This window comes from Megascapheus bottae, unplaced genomic scaffold, assembly GCF_031878675.1.
Source record: "Megascapheus bottae isolate mThoBot1 unplaced genomic scaffold, mThoBot2.hap1 H_1, whole genome shotgun sequence".
Classification (NCBI taxonomy): Eukaryota; Metazoa; Chordata; class Mammalia; order Rodentia; family Geomyidae; genus Megascapheus; species Megascapheus bottae.
This window is the reverse complement of record NW_028327858.1, coordinates 1,081,767-1,105,257: the sequence shown is the minus strand read 5'-3', so window position 1 is coordinate 1,105,257 and position 23,491 is coordinate 1,081,767. Positions and strand designations below refer to the sequence as shown.

General features: G+C 35.2%; 1 protein-coding gene across 5 annotated transcripts in view; it reads right to left on the bottom strand.

Moving 5' to 3' along the window:
• The window catches only part of LOC150038966 (REST corepressor 3), a 46,354-nt gene that overhangs the window by 2,168 nt on the left and 20,695 nt on the right, over positions 1 to 23,491 (bottom strand). For all 5 annotated transcript variants that reach the window (XM_090328132.1, XM_090328133.1, XM_090328130.1 and 2 more), the window contains 3 exons: positions 22,828 to 23,046; positions 16,423 to 16,500; positions 8,970 to 9,027 (listed from right to left, as the gene is read on the bottom strand). In XM_090328132.1, the coding sequence (XP_090184258.1) occupies positions 8,970 to 9,027; positions 16,423 to 16,500; positions 22,828 to 23,046 (355 nt within the window). The remainder of the gene's footprint in view (positions 1 to 8,969; positions 9,028 to 16,422; positions 16,501 to 22,827; positions 23,047 to 23,491) is intronic.

Here is a 23,491-nt window from a genome sequence, read left to right as displayed (position 1 = left end):
TTTACACTTCGATAATTTAAAAAAAAATACATCAGCAGGTAACAATTCATTAACAAGCTATGAGAAAGAAAACAAAAATATGAGGCTGACTTTAACATTTATATACCCACAAATGAAAGACTAAGAATACATGAATTCTTTAGCAGAAATGCTATCAAAATCAATTATTTAAAATATTTGATTGTTTGGAAGTACCATCAGTGTGACATGGTTCTATTTTTACATATTGTCCCTATTCGAAACTGAGAATTTGGGAACAAGCACCTCTGGCTACATTTAACAGGCAAGGGCTAACCTAGGGAGAGGGGGAGTTTCTTTACCTTATAGTATTTTGGATAGGAGGTCTGACATTATCATCTTATAACTATATCCTATTTTAAACATAGAACTTTGGGTTTACAAGTTATGTTTCTTAGTTATCAAAGAGAAAGATATGCATGACAACAAATTAATGACAGACAAGGTTTTATGAACATAAACGTAATTCAGTCTTTGAGTCAAGGGCTGATTTCTAGTTTGAATTTCAGTTCAGATGAATTCTAATGGTAAGAAAGGCAGACTGAGGTTTCATATGGCATTGAAAATCAGGTTACTTCATAGTAATAGTTACTATTAAGATATTAAAATACTTCTTTCACTGCTTATACACTAATTTTCTAAATTTTAAATCTGAAAAAACTGCACACGAATAACTGCTTATTAGAAATTAAGACACCCAGTGCTATATTGGACAATTTCACAAGATACTTAATTCACATTTTAGAAATACAAGCCTGAGTATGAATTTAGAAATAAAAGCCTTAAGACTAGGTTTAGACCTTCTGAATTCCTAATAAGTAACATTAAGATGGACTCTGACTCCAAGTCTTTTTAACTCTACTACTTTTGATGCTTTCACTCCTTTTGACACTAATTTTCTTTTGCTCAATGGCCATTGGAGTGAAGATTATAACATCTGCAAAATTACAGACTCAACTCAAAATTACTTCCTATAAGAACTTTAGTTTTCCTGAAACTTTGTATGGCAAGGTCTTTTTCCAGCTCATCTAAGTGTGTTTAATTTAACACATGTAAGCCAGTACAAATTTTGCAGCTCAGGCTATACTGCAAGCATGTTGTTTGACTGAGGATACATTAGGATTCTAAGAACAACTGTGTCCAGATACCAATTCCCTCAACCTACAGGATGCATGGGCAGTTTCTGTAATATTTGGAGCTTACGGGCAGTCTTCTCTGGACCAGCACAACCACATCTACCTGTGCCACTGTATTCTGACAAACTTCATCATATCCCTTGTTTACTCTGAAGTGAAAAAGGCTGGGAAGTGGTACTGACGAAGTACAAGTCAGCACCAGCACTGCCACAATGCCAAGTCTGCACAAGGTGGTTAGGAAATCTTATTTTCCTATAAGGCTTCATCTTACTTCTTCCTCACACTACAAGAGGTATACATGAGCATTTCTTCTCTTTTTTCTTTGTGTCAGTCCTGGGGCTTGAATTCAAATGGAATTCATTTGTTCAAGGTTAGTGCTCTACCTCTTGAGCCACATCTCCAATTCCAGCTTTTTGGTGGTCAACTGGAGATACAAGTCTCATGTACTTTGCTGCTCAGGGTAGCTTCAAACCACAATCCTCAGATCTTAGCTAGGTTTGGCCAACAGCACCCAGCACGATCAATTTGTATTCCCAATGATATTGCTCAAAGGTATGTTCTAGCTAGAATAAATCATATATATATTATATATAATTATATGTACAATTATATACTATATACACATATAATAGATACAATTATATACTATATACATATACTATATATACATAATACATATTATATATATAGTTATGTAAGTTTAGCACTAGGTCTTGAACTGAGGGCCTTGTGCTCTTGCTTAGCTTTTTGCTCAAGGCTGATGCTCTTCTGGTTGAGCAACATTTCTACTTCCAGTTGGTTTTGAATTGGACATAAGCATTTCCTTGTTTTGTCTGTTTGAATAGCTTCAAATCTCGATCACAGCTTCTGAATGGCTAGGATTATAAGTGTAAGCCACTGGTACCAACAAGAAGATAGAATTCTTATGCTCTACATTGTGGTCTACATTGGCCTTGTACAAGGCCAAAGGATTTATCAGTACTGCTTCTTTAGAACAATCATCAATTAGGTTTCTAAATGACAGTTTCTAGAGGTAGTAACTAACTTACGGTGCCACAGTCACCTAAATTTCATTGTTTACTGGGAGAAACGGTGGTCCACTAGTTTCATGGTTTACAATCAATAAGGTTATCTGGTGGCTTTCTTAGCACAGAGTTAAGTTAGATATTATTAAGTCACTCACTTCCTGAAAATTAAAACTGAGGTACATTTGAATTAAAATTGCTAAATTGAAATGTCACTTCTAGAGCAAGAGGTCAGTTTTCAAAGGTTGGTGGGATATTTAGTGAGCCATACAAGAAATACAATTGAGTGTTTTTCAGGGAAAGAGTACAATTATTTTTAATCAAATTTCAAAACTCCATTTTTACAAGTTATAATTAATGATTTGGCTTCTCATGCTGGTAGATAATACCTTACAATCATATGTATTTTAAAAGTTTTTTTGAGAACATAAAAATATAAATCATTAGGATATGGTTATCATTATATATTATGAAAGCCCATACTTTTAAATATAATTCCATTATTTGCTGACATATAAGTACTGATACACACACACACACACACACACACACACACACACACACACACACACACACTTTTGCCTTTAATTTGTTTAAAGACCTTTTTAATCATGTCAGTCCTAGAGCCTGAACTCAGCAGTGCCTGGGCTCTGTTTCTGAGCCTTTTTGCTCAAGGCCAGCACTCTACCATTTGAGCCACAGCTCCACTGCCAGATTCTTGTCGGTTAATTGGAGTTATGATTCTCATGAACTTTCCTACAGGGGCTGGCTTTGAACCACAATACTCAGATCTCAGACGCCTAAACTAACTAGGATTACAGATATGAGCAATCTATACCCAGTTTAAAGAAGACATTTTTATAATTATCTATGATAAACTCTCAGCTTAATTTTAATTTTGTGCTTAAATATATGTACCAGTGATCACATATAGAGATCCCATTCTTGAATACTTAATTCGTTAAACTTGACATTTGAAATATGATGTAAAAAATCAATGTTAATAAAATCTTTTAAAAATAAAGAAGATATTTTTATTTTTTTTTTATTTTTTGTGGGCCATTGGGCTTGAACTTGGCCTGGGTGCTATCCCTGAGCTCTTCAGCTCAAGGCTACCACCCTACTCCTGAGCCTGGGTGGTGTCCCTGAGCTCTTCAGCTCAAGGCTATGTCCACGCCAAGCCCCATTTCTCTTTTCTAGGGGTTAATTAAAGATAAGAGTCTCAGGTCCTTTAGGGCCTGGGCTGGCTTTGAACCTTGATCTTCAGTTCTCAGCCTCCTGAGTTGCTAGGATTACAGGCGTGAGTGACCCTAAAGAAGACATTATTATTCACAGTAATAGCCACTGTCTGAATTATCTCAAATTCTGAATTGTGGAGGCTGTCATTTATACAAGATTAGAACACTGTGAATATCATTTACACACATGAGCTCAGCCTAAAAGCTGGACTCCTGAAGCATTTATATGGTGTTTCTCAACAATAGGGAATCAGGTTTGCTTGTTTAGCTAGATAGCTGCTTTTGGATTATTTAAAAATTGTCCAAAAAAAGCCAGCAAAGTTCTAGAACAGTAGCAATATACTTCTAGGTAACAGGATTTCAGGGGATTTCTCCTCCACCCCCTGCTTCTTAGGACAAATTTCTTAAAGTGCACATGTACTTGACATAATTGGAAAATACAAATTTAGCAAAAAGTTATTTTTGAAATAATAGCCTAGAGACAAGATAGAGATTTCTTTTACTTCCTTGATATTTACATACTATATTAACTATCATATTTTTAGCAAATGTTAAATCCACTTTTTCATCTACTTTATGAATTTTATTTTTTGGTAAGCAATGAAGGTAAGTAATTGATTTGCTAACATCAATTTTCCTTAAAAAGATGAAACATATGAATTAAAGGAACAGAAGATATCTTTTACAGTAAGCATAACCACTTGACCATAGTTCTGTTGTTTTCTATCTGTGAAATGACAGGTATTATAAAAAAGAACTAAAAGCCGATATTGACATCTTGATAAAACTGGGAAAACTTTTCTTTATTCTAATAGAGCATTAAGATTTTAATTGGGAAGCAGTTTTTTTTTTCAGCACTAAAAGACTAGAAAAATTAAGATATTTAATAGGTTGTCTAAAACAACAATGGAAATAACTGTATTCCCATGCTTCTGTCCCTACATATGGAGAATTTTTTTCTTTTCTTTCTTTTTTTGGTTTGTTGTGGGGCTTGAACTCCCTGAGCTCTTCAGCTCAAGGTTAGCACTCTACCACTTCAGCTGCAGTGCTACTTCTGGTTTTCTGATGGCTAATTGAAGATAGAGTCTCGTGGACTTTTGTGCCCGGCTGGCTGTGAACCGTGATCCTCAGATCTCAGCCTCCTGAGTAGCTAGGATTACAGGTGTGAGCTACCAGCGCCTGGCTACTGAAAATGTTTTGTATTATTGATATGTCTGTTACATTTATATTGTTGCTTTGTGAAAAAGAGTCAATGTTAGTGCTTTGCCACTTGAACCATGGCATCACTTTCAGCCTTTTCTTTGTATATGGTATGAAGGAATCAAACCCAAGGCTTTATGTGTGTTAGACAAGCACTCTAACACTAGGCCATATTCTTGGCCTCAATAAGGTGTTTTTGTCACATGAATACTAAACTTCAATTTTAGGATAAAAATCACTCCTAAAGTATATGTGTGTGTGTGTGTGTGTGTGTGTGTGTGTGTGTGTGTGATCACACACAAATAGGACTATTTCACCATTAACACCTAATATGGGAAAAATATGACTGGTCTCATTGATAACTCATATATTAGAAAATTTACTTAAGATGGAAATTATAAACTAACCACATTAATGATAGATTTCTTAGTAACTTATATAAAGAATGTTACTGAAATAACACAGAATATAACAAAATGAATAATGAAAGTATAAACAGATATTTCTATTTATCTGAGCATGATTTTCCAACTACTTTTCACTTGAGAGTTGAAAACTTACTTAAATGGTTAACATTTAGTTAACAACAACATGAATAGATGGGATAGGAAAGTAAGGTGAGAAATTCGTATTTAAGTACTATGAAGGAAAATGATCTAAATATGTTTGGTCTCAATAGTTATAATAAAAAAGTTTGTGTAATAGAATTATAAATCTCAATAGTAGCATTAGTGATATTTCTTTCTCCAGGACATTGTAACAGTCTAAATATGAGCAAGATAAAATATTTTCAAATGCATGTTGAACCAAAATATACCAAATCTTGAATACAAAGTCACATACAAATTAAAACATGCTAAAATCCCAATAATTTATTATTTTATAATGTGAAGTGGTCATTACAGTAGTATTACATAAAGTTTATCACAAATAAAACTTTGAATAAAAAGAAAAAAATTCAGCTACATGTCCTTTTAATATCAAGCTATAGATGTTAAAGTAACCTCTGTAATTTTTTGTTTCTTTTTGCCAGTCCTGGGGCTTGAACTCAAGGCCTGAGTACAGTCCTTGGGCTTTTTCCTCAATGCTAGCTAGCACTCTGCCACTTGAGCCAAGGCACAACTTCTGGCTTTTCTATGTATGTAATACTGAGGAATAGAATCTGGGTTTCGTGCATGCTAGGCAAGCACTCTACCATTAGGCCAAAGGCCCGGCCCTAACCCTCTGTAATTATATACCTTTAACCATCATGACTCAGATATAGGTGACTTTACTATATAATTATATTGTTTGGAGATGTACTTCTGATCATATAAATGTGGAGCACATTATATGGCAAATGGTACTTTTTAATCCTCTAAAATTTTTACACAAATATGATTTTATATAGTAACCAAATAAAAGCCAAGTGAAAACAAAAATTCCAGTGAAAATAAAAACAAAACATCAATGTATTATCAAAATAAATACCTTTGAATTCCCAACAACATGCATATTTCCATATAAACTGCTGTCTTAGTTTAGAGGCTTATTTAAAAAATTTGCATAATACAGAATAAGCCTCAGAACAAAAAATGTTTGTTTATAACTATTAGTACTTTAATATTTGTAAGTTATACCCAAATATACTGCTTATTAAGACACGTACAGAAATCTTACACTGCCCTAACACTGAATGCAAATGCATAAGATCAAATAAGCCATAACACTCAATGGACTCTTTTACTTTAAGTAGTATTGTAACCATATCAAATTTTGGGTTTTGTATAGAAAAATACTAACCCAGACTTCCCTAGGAGATCCTCATTAGAAAAACTTTCATACTAGGACAATTTCTCAAAGAATAAAATTCACATAAACAATTTAACACTGGAAATTAGTGCATGATTCTTATTAGGTAGCACACTATAATAATATAGTCTTTACATGAAAGGAATATTTACCCCCTAATAATTGCTACAGCGGCAAACCATAGCTCTAAAGAAATATAAATAAGTATTGTAACATAAAAATTGAAATAGTCTAATTCTAAGCCATTACTGAACATTACAAAGTAACTAAAATCTTAATTCTGAATCATTCTGAAACCCAGTTCCATTATTTTATGGATGTGCTCAGTGTACATACAACCAATACTGCCTACAGAGCTTCAATCACTTCTCTTAGGAAATGACTATGTCACACTGGATGACCAAAAGGAAGCTCAAACCATCCTACTGAAACACTTATATAACATTTTCAAATCATGTCGGTTGGCTAATTTTTATTCTCTATAACCAAAGTGTAATAATCTACCCATGAATTTTAATTATATTATTCTCATATCTGATGATATATGATATCTGCAGAATAGTTTTGTATTAAATCTTTGACACATATTTGGAAATGATGCATTTTTTTTGTCTTTTCTTTTTTGGTATTGGGGATAGAACCCAGGATGTTACACTTGCTAGACAAGCACTTTCCCAACCCTGCATTTTTTTTTGATGTACTGGTGGGGTTTTTCTGTCAGGCATGGGGCTTGAACTCTGGGCCTGGGCGATGTCCCTACGCTCTTCAACTCAGGGCTAGTGCTCTACCCCTTGAGCCATAGCACTACTTCTGGTTTTCTGGTGGTTAATTGGAGATAAGAGTCTTATAGACTTGAGTGCCTGGGCTGGCATGAACCATGATCCTCAGATCTCAGTCTCCTGGGAGCTAGGATTACAGGTGTGAGCAACTGGCACCCAACTGATACTATTTTTAGCTCAAGGCCTCAAACTTGCTAGGCAGGAGCACTTTTGCTCTAGTTATTTTTTTGGATGGGGGGGAATCTCATATGCCTCTCACTTGGTTGGGATCAGAGGCATATTACACCATACATAACTAATTAGTTGAGATGGGGTTTCATTAACTTTCTTGCCAGGGCTGTCCTCAAACTGTGATCTTTTTTACCTTCTAAATATCTGGGATTTTCACGATTCTTGGTCAATAAATGGGAAATATTTTTTAAACATATATTCATATGTAGTGCCCATTTCTCTCATATTAGCTAATATAGATGAAAAAAAGCTATTAGTACTACTATTCAGCATAGAGGGCTCGCTCAATCAAGTTATAAAAGCAAACCATATTTTAAATTACAATCAGTTCTACAGATAGTTTATCTTAAAAAGGAAAAACCCCCTATAGTCCCTGTAAAAATAAGTCTGCAAATAGCTGATCATAAAAAGGAAAAATAATCTAAATTAAACAATTAAAACATGATAAAATCCAAGTTCATGTTTCCAATTTGCTCACAGGTATTCTTAATACAAAAAGTGCTTGCCGGGCTGGGAGTTTGGCCTAGTGGTAGAGTGCTTGCCTAGCATGCATGAAGATCCGGGTTCAATTCCTTGGTACCACATACATAGAAAAAAAGCTGGAAGTGGTGCTGTGGCTCAGGGTAGAGCTCTAGCCTTGAGGAAAGCCCAAGGACAGTGCTCAGGCCCTGAGCTCAAGCCCAGGACTGGCAAAAAAAAAAAAAAGTGCTTGCCATGTAACTTTAGCAAAGTGCTCTTAAACAGCACATTAGAATGCTGTATGCATATTTCTGTTATCTGTTTTAAGTTTCTTTTAAAATATACTTTTTTTCCCCCTGGTCCTGGGGCTTGAACTTAGGGATCGGGCACCATCCTAAGCCTCATTTTGCTCAAGGCTAGCATTCTACCATATTGCATAATAGCACCACTTCCATTCTTTTCTGAGTTTCCCTGCTTGGGCTGGCTTTGAACCATGATCCTCAGAGCTCAGCTTCCACTAGGATTACAGGTGTGAATCACTAGTGCCCCGCCTAAACATAGTTGTATTTAAAGTCAGATTTCTAAAGCATGCAGTGGTACATCTCTTAAGGCATATTATATTCAAAGTTAAGCATGTGGTTAGTATTATGACCTGACCTTTATTATCAAATAGAGAAACACCATTATATAAAGTAATGATAGAAGCTAGAGACCACAGTTTATGAGCTTAATTATAAGCTATCAATGAGTAATATAGTACGAATGACCCCACTGCAAGACTACAGAAGCAGAGACACAGATAGCCAACATGACATGGTCATGCTTGTCCACCATATCCACCACCACCACCACCACCATCAATTATTCAGTGCTGAGAATGCATTTTGTGCTATTCAAGATCCTAAGTGAATATAAGCAGACTCAGCATGTCACATCCAGAAATATAGCACAAAATTCCTGGTCACCAGGACTCTGTGGGGGAACACAAGAGCCATTTCACAATCTATTTCAATAGGCAGGGAAGAACTAGGAATCACCTTTCATGACAAGTTAATAATTATTAACAACAATAACTGCATATCTTTAATATACCTTGCACTGCTAGAAGCTGCTCCTCTGTGGTCCAACGGGCATTAATTTTCTGATTTGACTACAAAATTAAACAGAAGTTTCCTAATGAGGATATGAAGACAGACATTTTTCCAAAGTGCTTATTTTTCTTTAACTTTTAAACCAAATTACAGACATGAAAGTTTTAGATTTTGATTCCATATTTAGGATGGTCAAAATAACCTTTTACTTACATAGAAAGAATATGAAAGGGAAATGCACTAGTTTGGGAGAATGAGTAACATTCATATTAAGAGACATTAAAACCCGAGAAACCTGTTCATCCACTGTTTTCCAACTACAATGTTCCTATGACATACTACAAACAGTAATTCTAGTCTAGCTTTTTACTGTTTTCTTTAGAGGATCCATGATTCTAAAATTTCTTCCCCTCATATTTAAAATTAAACCTTGCTTTTTTTTTTTTTTTTTTTTTTTTTGCCTGTTCTGGGGCTGGAACTCAGGGCCTGGGCACTGCCCTTGGGCTTTCTCAAGGCAAGAGCTAGCTCTACCACCTGAGCCACAGCACCACTTCTGGCTATTTCTGTGTATGTGGTACCCAGGAATTGAACCTGGGTCTTCAGGTAAGCACTCTTATCCCTAGGTCAAACTCCTGGCCAAAACCTATCCTTTCTTACTCCAAGACAGTGGTACATATTAGTACAGAATGTAGATTGGGCCTAACTGCTAAAATGCTTCTTTTAATTCCTGAAGCAGAATAAGACTGACTAATAATTTTTTTCTCAAGATTTCCTAATATTCCTCCCCAAATTTTTATCAAAACATTAAGTGTAGAATTATTATTGATGGTATTATACTTAATCAGATTTTATTAGTATATATCCACTGACTAACGGTTACTCAAGAACCTTAAACAGTCATGCATGGGGTGAAGAAATAAATACATCAGCTTGTAAAGTTCTGCAGAAGGAACTGCCAACATAAAGTGACTTATACCTAAACATGCTAGGCAAAACAAAAAGACTTTCTTTGTGAAGGGGTATTTAGGTGTCACACATGGTCTTATATGTGTTTATTTTACACCAGTTCTTGTAACATCAACTTTCTCACCAAGCACACAAACATCTATTTATAGGTTTATATTCAGAAGGAAAAATAAGGCATTCAAAGTTAAACACATAGGAAAGAATAAAAAGTTAAGGGGAAAGACCTAAGGACTCTCTTAATCTCTGTGTGTACGGGTTACCAGGAAAAAAAAAAAAAGAAAGAAAAACAAAGAGCTGGGATGGTTTGGAGGGAAATCACTGAGTAGGTTAAAAAGGGATAAAAGGTAGCCCAGTTACTAGGCCTCAGAAGTTAAGGCTTAAATAACAACAGCCAAAAGGAAAAGAGAAGGGAGAAGTAAGAAAAATTCTGACACATACACAGAAGTAATAATGAAAAGGTAAACCAAAGCTTAAAAAAAAAAGGTAAGAAGGAAATCTAGAAATTTAAGCATAGATTTCACAAAAAGAATAACATGAATTAATAGCTAATTTCAAGTTAAACTGTAGGTACTCTGATACCTTGGCAAGTCTTTGAAAGACACTGATGATGATGATTACTAGAACTTATTTAAGAAACTATTTAAAATAGGTTCAAATATTTCAATATATGTTGAAAAAGTAAAAAGATTGATTATAACTTGGTATATGAAAATAAAACATAAAAATTGGCTTCTTTAAAAGCATTAATGATTTATTTAATCTTATTTGTTGGCCTTAGTTAATTTTATTTGTTGACTGTACAATGGCATAATAACCTTTATCCTTTGGATTTTATCTTTATAACATAATCATGAAAATGATCATTTTTGCTTTATCTGAAGATAAAGATTTATATAATGGGCCGGGAGTTTGGCCTAGTGGTTAAAGTGCTTGCCTAGCATGCACGAAGACCCGGGTTCGATTCCTTGGTACCACATACATAGAAAAAAGCCGGAAGTGGTGCTGAGGCTCAAGTGGTAGAGCTCTAGCCTTGAGAAAGTCCAAGGACATTGCTCAGGCCCTGAGCTCAAGCCCAGGACTGGCAAAAAAAAAAAAAAGAAAAAAAAAAAGCTACACCAAAAAACGGCCGGGAGTTTGGCCTAATGGTTAAAGTGCTTGCCTAGCATGCACGAAGACCCAGGTTCGATTCCTTGGTACCACATACATACAAAAAAGCTGGAAGTGGTGCTGAGGCTCAAGTGGTAGAGCTCTAGCCTTGAGAAAGTCCAAGGACAGTGCTCAGGCCCTGAGCTCAAGCCCAGGACTGGTAAAAAAAAAAAAAAAGATTTATATAATGCCTATATTTACATATAGAAATGATAATTACAACTGTAAAGAGAATATAGTAGTTGTAAGAGTTAAAGGAAGCAGGGCCGGGAGCGTGGTCTAGTGGTAGAGTGTTTGCTTAACACGCACAAAGCTCTGGGATTTATTCCTGAGTACCACATACACAGAAAAAGCAGGAAGTGGTGCTGTGGCTCAAGTGGTAGAGTGCTAGCCTTGAGAATGCCCAAGGACAGTGCCCAGACCTGAGTTCAAAAGCCCCAGGATTGGCATAAATAAACAAACAAACAAACAAACAAACAAACAAATAAGTGTTAAAGGAAGAAACCTTCAAGGCCAATCAGCTAAAATAAGGTCTCAGAAAATGGCATGGAGAATCAGGAGTCAAAAGTTGTAGAATTTGGTCTTAGTGCTGAAAGTTAACTTTCAAGATACAGCTTTGGTGGAAATATACAAGTAGAAAGAGTTCAGGATAAATGATGTGAGTAGCAAAATGGCACTAGAAATAGGAAAAGTAAATTACATATACAGGATTCCTTATTTATTTTCTATTTTCTTTCAAACACAAAAAAACTTCTATAGAAGCTTTAAAAGAGGAAACCAGAGTACATCAAGACATTGAAAAGTCTGTGGTAGTTGTGGTTAGCTAGGGTATACCACAGAGTAACTCTTCTACAGCAAATTCTGAAGTGATATTGTTTAAAAATAATAAAAAATAAAAAATACAATATGACAAATGCCACCCAAAGTGCCACCTAGAATAATCAATCCATGGTATTCTTAGTGAGCTCAACTTTTTTTTTCCACATTCCTTCCCATTAAATGAATCTGCTTTCATGTATTTCTCATTTTTGTCCATGGAAATTCTAAATCAAAGGAGGTGAAAAAGGTTACCAAGTTAAACCTCCTGCTCAATGCTGAAAATTCCATCCAATACCCACAATGAAAGGATATTATTCACTTTTCTAAGAACACATGAATGGAAAATTTTAACCATCACCCCCATCCAGGTACAATTATTTTCTTCTTGGATTTCATTATCACCTTGCTTCCACCTATCTATCCATTTCCATTCCCAGCAAATGCAAGCAGAAAAAAACATGCCACCTCTTTTCCTAACACTTACCTACTTTCAAAGAGGCACACTAATTTTCTACTTTGAAATGTTCTTTGGGGTTATCTTTACTTCTATTTCTACCATTAATACCAAGCCAAACTAAAGAGTTTGCCTCCTCTTATATATTCTGATAACACTGCTATAATAATTTCCCTTCATTAAAAATTTCTAATATATACTTTTTATATTGAAAAAAACTACAGGGTTCTCATATTTGACTTTATTTAAAAAGCTTAATTCTCTTTTTAACTTTTTTTTTTTTTTTTTTTGCCAGTCCTGGGCTTGAGCTCAGGGCCTGAGCACTGTCCTTGGACTTTCTCAAGGCTAGAAGCTCTACCACTTGAGCCTCAGCACCACTTCTGGCTTTTTCCTATGTATGTGGTACCGAGGAATCGAACCCGGGTCTTCGTGCATGCTAGGCAAGCACTCAACCACTAGGCCAAACTCCCGGCCTCTTTTTAACTTTTACAAGAACTTTTGCACCCTGCCCTTGCCCTACTTATCCCTCCCTCCCTCTCTCTTCTTCTTCTTCTTCTTCTTCTTTTTTTTTGGCCAGTCCTGGGGCCTAAGCACTGTCTTTGGGCTTTGTCAAGGCTAGCACTCTACCACTTGGGCCACAGCACCACTTTCAGCTTTTTCTGGGTATGTGGTACTAAGGAATAGAACCTAGGGCTTCATGCATGCTAGACAGGCACACTACTACTAGGCCATGCTCCAGGCCTCTACCCTACCTATCTCTAACAAAGAAGTCCCTGTTTCAATTTTGTTGACAACTATCTTATAACTAGTGTTCATTCCTCCATTTAATTCTAGAGAAGACTGTTAGAAGATTCTCAAAAGCAGTTAGCACAACAATAAGTACATAGTAAAGTTCAGAAAGAATTTGTGGATTGGTTTGTCAGAGTGCTTTTAATTTTTCTCAGTGGAATCACATTTTGAATGCACTGCTCACTATGTTATTGTATTGTCTGTGTCTGAAACAATTTCTTTTGCCCTTTTTGTATGTACAAAAATCCCACTTACCCTTCAAACCTCAGCTGAAGTACTTCCTCTCAGAAAGTCTTCTCTGATTATCCTAGCCAAAACAAATTTGACCCAACCAATTTCCTGTATAGCCTTTGCTAATGGTATCTGAATTTTTTTACCCGTTTGTCCATCTAGATTACAAGTCTTTTTAAAAAAAGGTGAGCAAAAAAATCACCATATCTCATTTTCATCTTTATGTGTTTTCCCCTTCCCACATACTTCCCATAGTGCCTAACATTTTGCCTTACATGAAATAGGTGATCAATAAATACTTGTGGAAGTGAATGGACTTTCTTCACCAAATATTTCCCTAAATGAAAACAACAAATAAAACCAAATTAATAAGTAAAGCACCTTAACTGTGAGGTACTTTATTTAATGACCTACTATAATGTTTCCAAAAATTATTAACATTTTCTGACTAGGTAAAGTCTAATCAAAAGATAAAACAATAAATTCCATGATTTTTCAAGGTTTTCACAGTGATAATCATATGTTTAAGCTGCCCTCCTCCTGAAAACAATGGAAATGATACGGTAAATATAAATATATCCTAGGGATATATATTCTAATCTAAACATGTTGTATTTTTCAAATCATATGATGAGTTTAACAGGTCATCCCAAAGTAATATTCAAGTTTCAGAGTACACATGATACATTATTAAGAGTTTGATGATTATTTTTATAAAAAGCCAAAGGTATATAAATGTTTAGTAACTTTTAATCCAATAATAGAACTAAAACTCTGTCAAGCAATTTTATTATTCTATGAAAGCTTTCAAAAGTAAAAGTGCTTTTATAACATAAAATGTATTAATCTAGGACCAATCAAGACTCCCAAAATCTGAACTATAGTCAGTTCTATTATTTACTATTTGTCTAACTTTGAATAAACAGCTAATCTTTCTGAAATAAAATGATAGTACCTGCTTTACTATTTTCATGGATTTATGTAAAGTTTAATAAAGTTTAATAAGATAAAATCCTACTATAATTCACATCTTTATATAATTTATCTTGGAAATTCTTCTATAATTTCTTGAAAATTATGTAAAATGATCTTGTCTTATTGATTTGAGAGAGAACAATGTTAACTATTCCTTCATTTAATGATTACATACATTAATTTAATGATTTAATAATTTAATAATTTAATGATTTAATAATTTAATGATTACATACATTATTCAGTTTTTCCTTTGGTAAGGACAACTCTCTTTCTCTCTTCTTTTTTTTTTTTTGTAAGTTATGGGGCTTGAACTTGGCCTGGGTGCCATCCCTGAGCTCTTAAGCTCAAGGCAACCCCTGGGCCTGGGTGCTGTCCCTGAGCTCTTCAGCTCAAGGCTATCTCCCTACCCTTGAGCCAAGCCCCACTTCCTGTTTTCTAGAGGTTAACTGTAAGATAAGTCTCAGGTCCTTTTGTGCCCAGGCTGGCTCTGAACCCTGATTCTCAGATCTCAGCTTCCTGAGTAGCTAGAATTATAGGCGTGAGCCACCACGCCCCGCTAGGACAACATTTTCTAAGAAATTATCTTTTTGTTTAAGTGTTCACACTTTTATTATAAAGTTATTCCTAGTGTCCCTGTAATGTTATTTACTTTTCAATTTGAATTTTTTATTTTAATGTATGATTTAAATAAAAATTTAAATAATTTCAACAGAAAATTTAAAATAATTTAAAATAATACCAAAAAGAGTGAATTTTATACTTCAGTAAATAAATATTATTTAAATGTTAGTTTACTTGTGGATTTAGAATGAGATACTGACCAGGAACTTCTCATGCTTTTTCATAACCTAATCTTAAGAGGTTACTTAAAAACAAACAAAACCCAATTCTCTTCCTTCCTTCCTTCCTTCCTTCCTTCCTTCCTTCCTTCCTTCCTTCCTTCCTTCCTTTCTTTCTTTCTTTCTTTCTTTCTTTCTTTCTTTCTTTCTTTCTTTCTTTCTTTCTTTCTTCTTTCTTTCTTTTTGGTCAGTAATGGGGCTTGAACTCTGGGCCTGGGTGCTGTCCCTGAGCTCTTCAGCTCAAGGCTATCACTCTATCCCTTGAGCACCACTTCTGGTTTTCTGGTGGTTAACTGGGGATAAGAGTTTCACTAACTTTGGTGCCTAGGCTGGCTTTGAACCTCAATCCTCAGTTCTCAGCCTCCTGAATAGGATTACAGTTGTGAGCCACTGGCACTTGACTCCAACTTGCTCTATAACAAGTTTTTCTTTCTAAAAGATTAATACTAATAATCAAATAGCATATGGTAGATCATTTCTGAAGTACCATTCCCGCCTCCCTTTACCCTTCACACGTATTTCATCTGTAGAAATTTCAGTCAGCCTGTGTTTAGTAGGGAAAAATAAAGGTTCTATTAGGACCAAATAAGACTACCCGACTATCACGTAGGTACGGAAAAGAAAATGTAGATATGAATTATAATACAGGAGTCTTAGAAAAGATCTTATAGTAAAAACTTCTATAAAGACCTGTTTGAACCCCAATGACATTTAAATACTCCTATAACTACCAGAAATATCAAGAACATAATTAGGTCTCAGTGGAAATACAAGTGAAGGCTTGAAGATTTTATATTTTATATTTTCAGGAATAAAAGTAGAATAAAAATCCACACAGAAGTTAAGCCAAAAGACATATATTTTAAACCAAAATAAAAATTTGACAAAACAAACTTTTGTGTGTGATTTATTTTTGTTATGCCACCAATTCACACAAACAGGAAAGGGCTTGAACAAACATTGCTATATATCCAGAAAGGCACCCGTTTGCTTATTAATGATCTCCAACTTTCACATACACTGGTCCTATTCTTGTTCCTATTTTCCCTAAGTACTTTGCTTGATTAAAAAAATGTTAAGAATAGAAAAGAAATAGATACAAAAGGATTAGTCAACCTTCAAAAGATTAACTAAATAATAATTAAAATTATAGTTCATATTGTGAAATCTTTGAAGTACTAAAAACATTCAACAAAGTTTCACGGAATTACAAGTATTTTTCAATATCATACCTCAGGAGGTTTGAATTCTTCAATTCCACCTTCCATTTTCTGTTTAAGTGCGCTATTTACTTGTTTAGCATTCTGAACCTTAAACAAAATAACCCAAAAGGTGAATCAAATGACATTTTCAGGTATATTTTTCAGTAAACAGAAAGGATACATATTAAAACCATCTTACATTTTATATCAGGAGAACATATTGTTATCACATTTTAGATATACCAGTCATTCAACTAACATGCCTTAATAGACTAATAGATTTTGAATAAGGCTTTGAATATCATAAATCATAGTTTTTGGTGGTGCTGGGGGGGTTGAACCATGGGCCTCACTATGACAGGCAAGAAGTCTACCACTGAACTATATCTTCAGCCCCAAAGAACAATTATTTCCATAAAATTAATTATGATGGTAGCTAATGTTTACTAAGCATAAAACATTATCCTTGGTACTTTTTACAAAATAAATCCTTTAATTCTCAATAAACACCTTCTGGGTAAGTACAACGCATACAATTTTAAAAGTCATTATACTAACTGAGTACCAGTGGCTCAAGCCTGTAATCCTACCTACTTAGGAAGCTGAAATTGGAAAGCTCTTGGATGAATCTAGTCAGAAAAGTTTGTGAGGCCCTTTCTCATCTCATAACTGGGTGCAGCGGTGTATGCCTGTCACCCTAAGCTATGAGGAAGACCGACATTGGGAGGTTCACAGTTGCCAGGCTAGCTGGGACAGCAAAGTCAATGAACCCCACCTCAACAGAGAGAAGATGGATATAGTGGCATGTATCTGTCATGCTATTGATGAAGGGAATCCTAAAATCGGTGACTCACAATCCAGATGCATACTAGGCTAGAAACAAGACTCTATGTCAAAAAATAATCAGGGAAAATCAAGGTTAGAGGTATGGCTCAGCAATAGAGCACCCATCCAGGAAGCACAAGACCTTGAGTTCAAACTCCAGTACTACCAAAAGAAAAGTCATTATATTATGCAAAATATGCAGTACAAAATATAAGTCTTAGGGGGAAAAGGTAGCTGGGATATAACACTCAAAACCTTCACTAATGACAAACAAGAAAAGAAAGGAACCTAACGAAAAACAGTAGTACAGTTTAATATATTGTAAACAGTTATAAATTTGTAAATGATAAAGATTGTACTTTACCTTGAAAAAGATCTGAAGGCTGCTTGCAGAAGTGGGCATCAAAATGGTTGCAGCTTATGAGTTATTGTGAAGTGATAGAAGGAGGGTTACTTAAAATCAGGTCCAAGTTATACATCAGACATGTGTGGTTCATGACACACAGTGAATTCAGCTGATTCACATTTGAGGTCTGAGAGTCTATATAGGTCAGTTGGGAACACTTTCACTGACAAAAATCACACTCAAGAACACATAAAATTTACACTATGCTCAAATTATTCTCTAGCCTATCAAATGCCTTGGAACAAATTCATGATTTCAAAGCAAGAGAGTAGAACTGACACTGTCTCTCAATTTCTCCCATTTTTGCCCAGGCTGGTCTCAGATCACAATCTACCTATTCCCAATAGCTATAATTACAGGTATGAGCTACCATATCTGGCTTGGTTTTTGTTTTTGCTTCTGTTTTTTTTTTTTTTTTTTTTTTTTAGATAAGAGTCTACCCCAGGCTGGCCTCAAACTATGGTACTCCCACCTCCACATCCAGAATAGATGGGATTCCAATTGTGGGCTATACTGCCCTTGATTCTTACTTCTGTTAGAACCACTTTATTGCTAAGGATGACATAAAGTAACATACTTTGCGCAGGCCACATATATTGAAGGTAGAATCTGAATTTATATCATATGTCTTAATTAATTGATTTTTCGTGGTATTATGTTTGAACTCAGGGCCTCATGCTATGGCAAGTGCTCTGAGTAATCCCCTAGTCCTTACAGTCTTGCTCTTTTAGCAATAATATTAAGTATCTACTTAGAATATTGTTAGGATTAATAGTTTACTTCTTCCTTATTTTCTAGATATTTCTAAAGTTATTTGTAAAATTTTTTTTCCACCAGAGGTAGATCTTAAAGAAACTGAAACACAGAAATTTAGGATGGTTTAAGGACAGTTAGTTGGCTATCTTAGACATACAAATGTAAAGCGTGAAGCCTCAGTTATCAAGGTAGACTAGCAGAAAGATAAAGAAACATAATGGTATGATAAAAGGCTAAAATACCTAACACAGACTTGAAGGAAAAGAGAGAAGAATAAAGATGTCTGTGTGTACGCTGTCACATAGGTGGTAGGGAAAACAAGGGAAAATGTCCCAGAAGAGATGATACTCAAATCACATCTTTTTTTTTTTGGGTTGTTTGTGGGGCTTGAACTCTGGGTCTGGGTGTTGTTCCTGAGCTCTTTAGCTCAAGGCTACTGCTCTACTGCTGGTTTTCTGATGGTTAACTGGAAATAAGTGCCTCATGGACTTTGGTGGCTGGGCTGGCTTTGAACCACAATCCTTAGAGCTCAGCCTCCTGAGTAGCTAGGATTACAGGTGTGAGACAATAGTGCTCAGCTCCAAATCAAGTTTTAATGGATTAGTAAGAGTTAGGCAGGTTGGGGAGAGAAAAAAAAAATTCAGGCAGAATAACATTTAGGAAGAAACAAAGATGTTAAGGTATGAACTAGAAGTTAGAGTGGGGTCAGAGGAGAATTTGAATTTGAGTATAGACTGCAGGAAGCCGAAGGTTTTGCATAAGGGAAGTACATGATATAACTGCCATTTTGAAAGATAATGCCAACAGTAATGAGGAGAACTTAATGAGATGAAAGGATAGATTAATTCAATAATCTGAGAAATATTAAGTGATTAAGAAAACCACTGAAACAGTAGGATTAGGTTGAGAATGATGATAGAAGCAACGTCAATCAATATGTACTGCATATACTAATTTGTTAACTGGTAACACTTTTGTACAACTATTTGGATAATAAAAAATATATAAATAAAATTGGACACTGGTGCCTCATACCTGTAATCATAGCTACTGAGGAGGCTGAGATCTGAGGACTAGGATTCAAGGCCAGCCCAAGAAGCAAGAAACTCTATGAGACTCTTGCCTCCACTAAACTACAAAAAAAAAAAAAAAAAAAAACAAAACCACTAGAAGAGGAGCTATGCTTAAGTGGAAGAGTGCTATCCTTGAGCAAAAGAAGCTTAGGGCTAGTGCCCAGGCTCTGAGTTCAAGCCCCAGGACTGGCTACCCCCCACCCCTCCGTCAATCAATCAATCAATCTATCTATCTATCTATCTATCTAAAATATAACATGAAAAGAAAAATAGTAGGGATTAGGAAACATGGTGATCACATGCAGAGATGAGTTAAAGAAATTTAAGACTATTTTGTAAATTGCAGAGAATTAGGGTAAATCATGGATACATGATTAGTTGAATAATTGTGGCCCTATACGAAATGAGGGGAAAACAGAAATAGACAGCTAACATGACTATAGAGAAAATCATTTTGGCCACTGTATGTGAAAGGAATCTAACAGATAAAAGTAGCAATGATTAGCAAAACTTATGGACTGTTTACTACATTTATGCAGCCCTTTACTATGTCACTTATCAATGAATATCCAAAGCAGGAACACAAAAAAATATCTTTTAAAAATGAATATAAACAATCTATCAATACAATAGCACTGATAAGGATGAAATATAAATGCATAAATGCAAGTGATGGGCTACATTTTATTTCTTCCCTTTGTTTTTCTTTTTTCTTTTTAGTGCTGAGGATTGAACTTAGAGCCTTGTACTCACCAGGCAAATGCTCTTCCACTGAACTAAATCCCTAATCCTTATTCCTTCATTTTTTGGGGAGGAACTTTTAAGAAATTATTTTAGAAGGTTTTTTTTTCTTTTCTTCTTCTTTCTTTCTTTATTTAGTTAGTTATTTTTGCCAGTCCTGGGAATGAGCTCAGGGCCTGAGCACTGTCCTTGAACTTTCTCAAGGATAGAGCTCTACCACTTGAGCCTCAGCACCACTTCCAGCTTTTTTCTATATATGTGGTACTGAGGAATCGAACCCGGGTCTTTGTGCATGCTAGGCAAGCACTCTACCTAGACCAAACTCCCAGCTTCTTTTTTATTTATGGTTTGGAAGATACGATTTGACTCAAGGCCAAGCACTCAATTCTCTTTCATACACACACACACACACACACACAAACTACTTAAGAGGCCAGTATCACAGAAGTCAAGTGAAAGAAATTCCAAGTAGGTAGACAGTGTCAAGTACTACTGGGTGGTCAAGAGATATAAGAACCAAGAAGGGAAGCAGGAAACATTAGATCTAGCAATTCATTCATAGATAAGGAGTTTAAAATAGCTTTCTGAGTAGTAGAAAAAGAATGGGGCAGAAAGTAGATTTAAAAATATAAGAGAAAAAAATGGTGGTAAGAAATAAGAAGCCAAAGACCAGCGCCAGTGGCTCACACCTGTAACCCTAGTTACTCAGGAGGCTGAGATCTGAGGATTGAGGTTAAAAGGCAGCTCAGCCTGTGAGGCTCTTATCATCAATTAACCGAAAAAAAAAAGAAAAAGAAAAAAATAAGCTAATGTGTTATGTATTTATTCAGGGAAAAAGCAAAGAGATATAAAAAATAGTTTCAGTGAATAATCTGGGTGAAGAGATAGAAAAATATGTACACATTTAAGGTAAGAGAATCTTGGTCCTCTACTATGTCTTATATTTTATATAATGTGGTGTATTATTAACTCAATCTTGTTTTACTGGTAAGATTATGCATTTATTTCAAATTCTCCAATATTCTGAACTAGTAATTTCTTAACTGTACAACTTAAAAATCAAAGATCAAGATTCTATTTTAAATACACAAAGATAAAGTAAGGATGCATATAATAATCTCTAAATTAGTACCAGAAAAGAAAAAAAGGAAGAGATAAGAGTTAAAAAATGGGAATATGACATAGGACCTTCACAGCTTTCCTAACTTGAAATAAATATCTTTTCCTAACTTGGAATAAATTTCTTTTTCTTTCTTTTTTTCTGCCAGTCCTGGGGCTAGAACTCAGGGCATAGGCACTGTCCTTGGACAGTTTCCTTTTTGCTCAAGGCTAGTGCTCTGCCACTTGAGCCACAGCACCACTTCCAGCTTTTTCTCTGCATGTGGTACTAAGGAATCAAACCCAGGGTTTTGTGCATGCTAGGCAAACATTCTACACTAGGTCACTCCTGGCCCTAATTATCAGATTTCTTAACATTACCTCCTTTTTTTTTTTTTTTTTTTTTGCTTCTCTCCCACTCCCTTAACATTACCTTCTCATATATCCCAATTTACTTATATTGTGATCGGCTACAGGTAAGGAGAAACTAACAGTGAGCTTTAAGATGAATGACCTTGACTATATTCATAATGGTGAGTATATGTGGCATGGAGCTAGAGAATAGCAATTAAAAAATATGGAGCTAGAAATAAATGTGATAGTTACTGTCAGACACATGGTGGCAAGGGCCTGAAACAAAGGCAACAATGGTGGAATAAAAAGGATTGATTTAAAGGAAATTTCAGAGAAAAAAATTCACATAACTTGGTTATCACTTGGGTTGATATTGCCAGTGGAGGGATAATGGCAACAACTGAATTAAAGGTGATTCTCATGCTTCAACAGATATGAAATTCAGAAAAAAAAAATCTCTCAGGGACCATCAGGCAGCTGAGAAAAAAGTCAGTTGATAGTGTGGCTTGGTTGATAAAGACTAAGAAAGTAAAGACTTAGAAGAACACTAAGGTTTAAGGGATAAGAAGAACAAAAACAAAATTACATATGTACTAGTGGTAAATAGGTGGGTAATGAAGACAGGTAGGGTGAATATAGTCAAAATACTTTACAAATACATGTGAAAGGGAAAAAGGAAACTTGATAGGACTGGGTTGGAAAGATGGTTACATAATTGTAACCACACAATTATGATGAAGATACACTTAACTATACTGTTGCTACTACTATTAATGATGACAATTAAAGTAATTACTCATTGGGCATTCAAAATGTACCACTGGTAAATAAACTACATGTATCACTCCCAACAATCTCCAAGTGAAAGATGACAATTACTCCAATTTCATAGGGAGAAACTGAAGCTTTATGTGCTTACAGAATTTGTCTGAGATGACAGAGCTAATATATAGAAATGCTGGTAGAGTCTTAGTATTTTATACTTGCAAATAAGCTAAACTTTTCTTCTTTTTCTTCTTCCTCTTTTTTTTTTCTTTCTTTTTTTTGGTCAGTCTTAAAGAATGAGAGTGAGCTAGAGAAGTGTAGCTTAATGGTAGGGCTTGCCAACCATAGTACAAAACCCTGGGTTCAATCCAAGCACCACTTAAAAAAACAAACTATATATATATTTTTATAAAATACCTGACGTTTTAGAGAAATCAACTCCATATCCAGTTGCCTCAGGATGGTGTTGGCTGCATTGGGACTACAGGAAACAGCTACTACATCTTCTTGGGTTAAATACATGCCCTTTGGTGGACGGCACTTAGAACGTTGAGAATGATGGCGATGTTGTAAACTCTGATACTCTCTCCTTCCAAGGCCAATTTTGCTGGTTTGGACAGGTTGTTCAGTACTACCCTAAAAGAATAGATAGCATAATTGGTTGTGGATGGTTGTAAGTGTATACTGTCTAGGTATATTGGAAAAATGCTTCTAACCAATTATATTATACATAGGCTCAAATGAATGCACACGTGCACATACACACACTAGTTGATGGGGGAGATACAGCATAACAGCCTAATATATTCTTGTTTAATCCACTCAAATGTTTGGTTTCTAGGCCCTGTGGACTATAAGAAAAATTGAACATTAAGTTAAGTTCTATTCTTCTTTGCTTCAAGATGGGCTATAGTTTCCATAATCAGTAAAGGGCAAAGAAACTCTTCAAATTACAATTTATTATGCATTTTTTTAAAGATAAGAAAGAAGCCAGGTGTTGGGAGCTCATGCCTGTAATCCTGGCTTCTCAAAAGGCTGAGATCTGAGGACTGAGGTTCAAAGTCAGTTTGGGTAGAAAAAT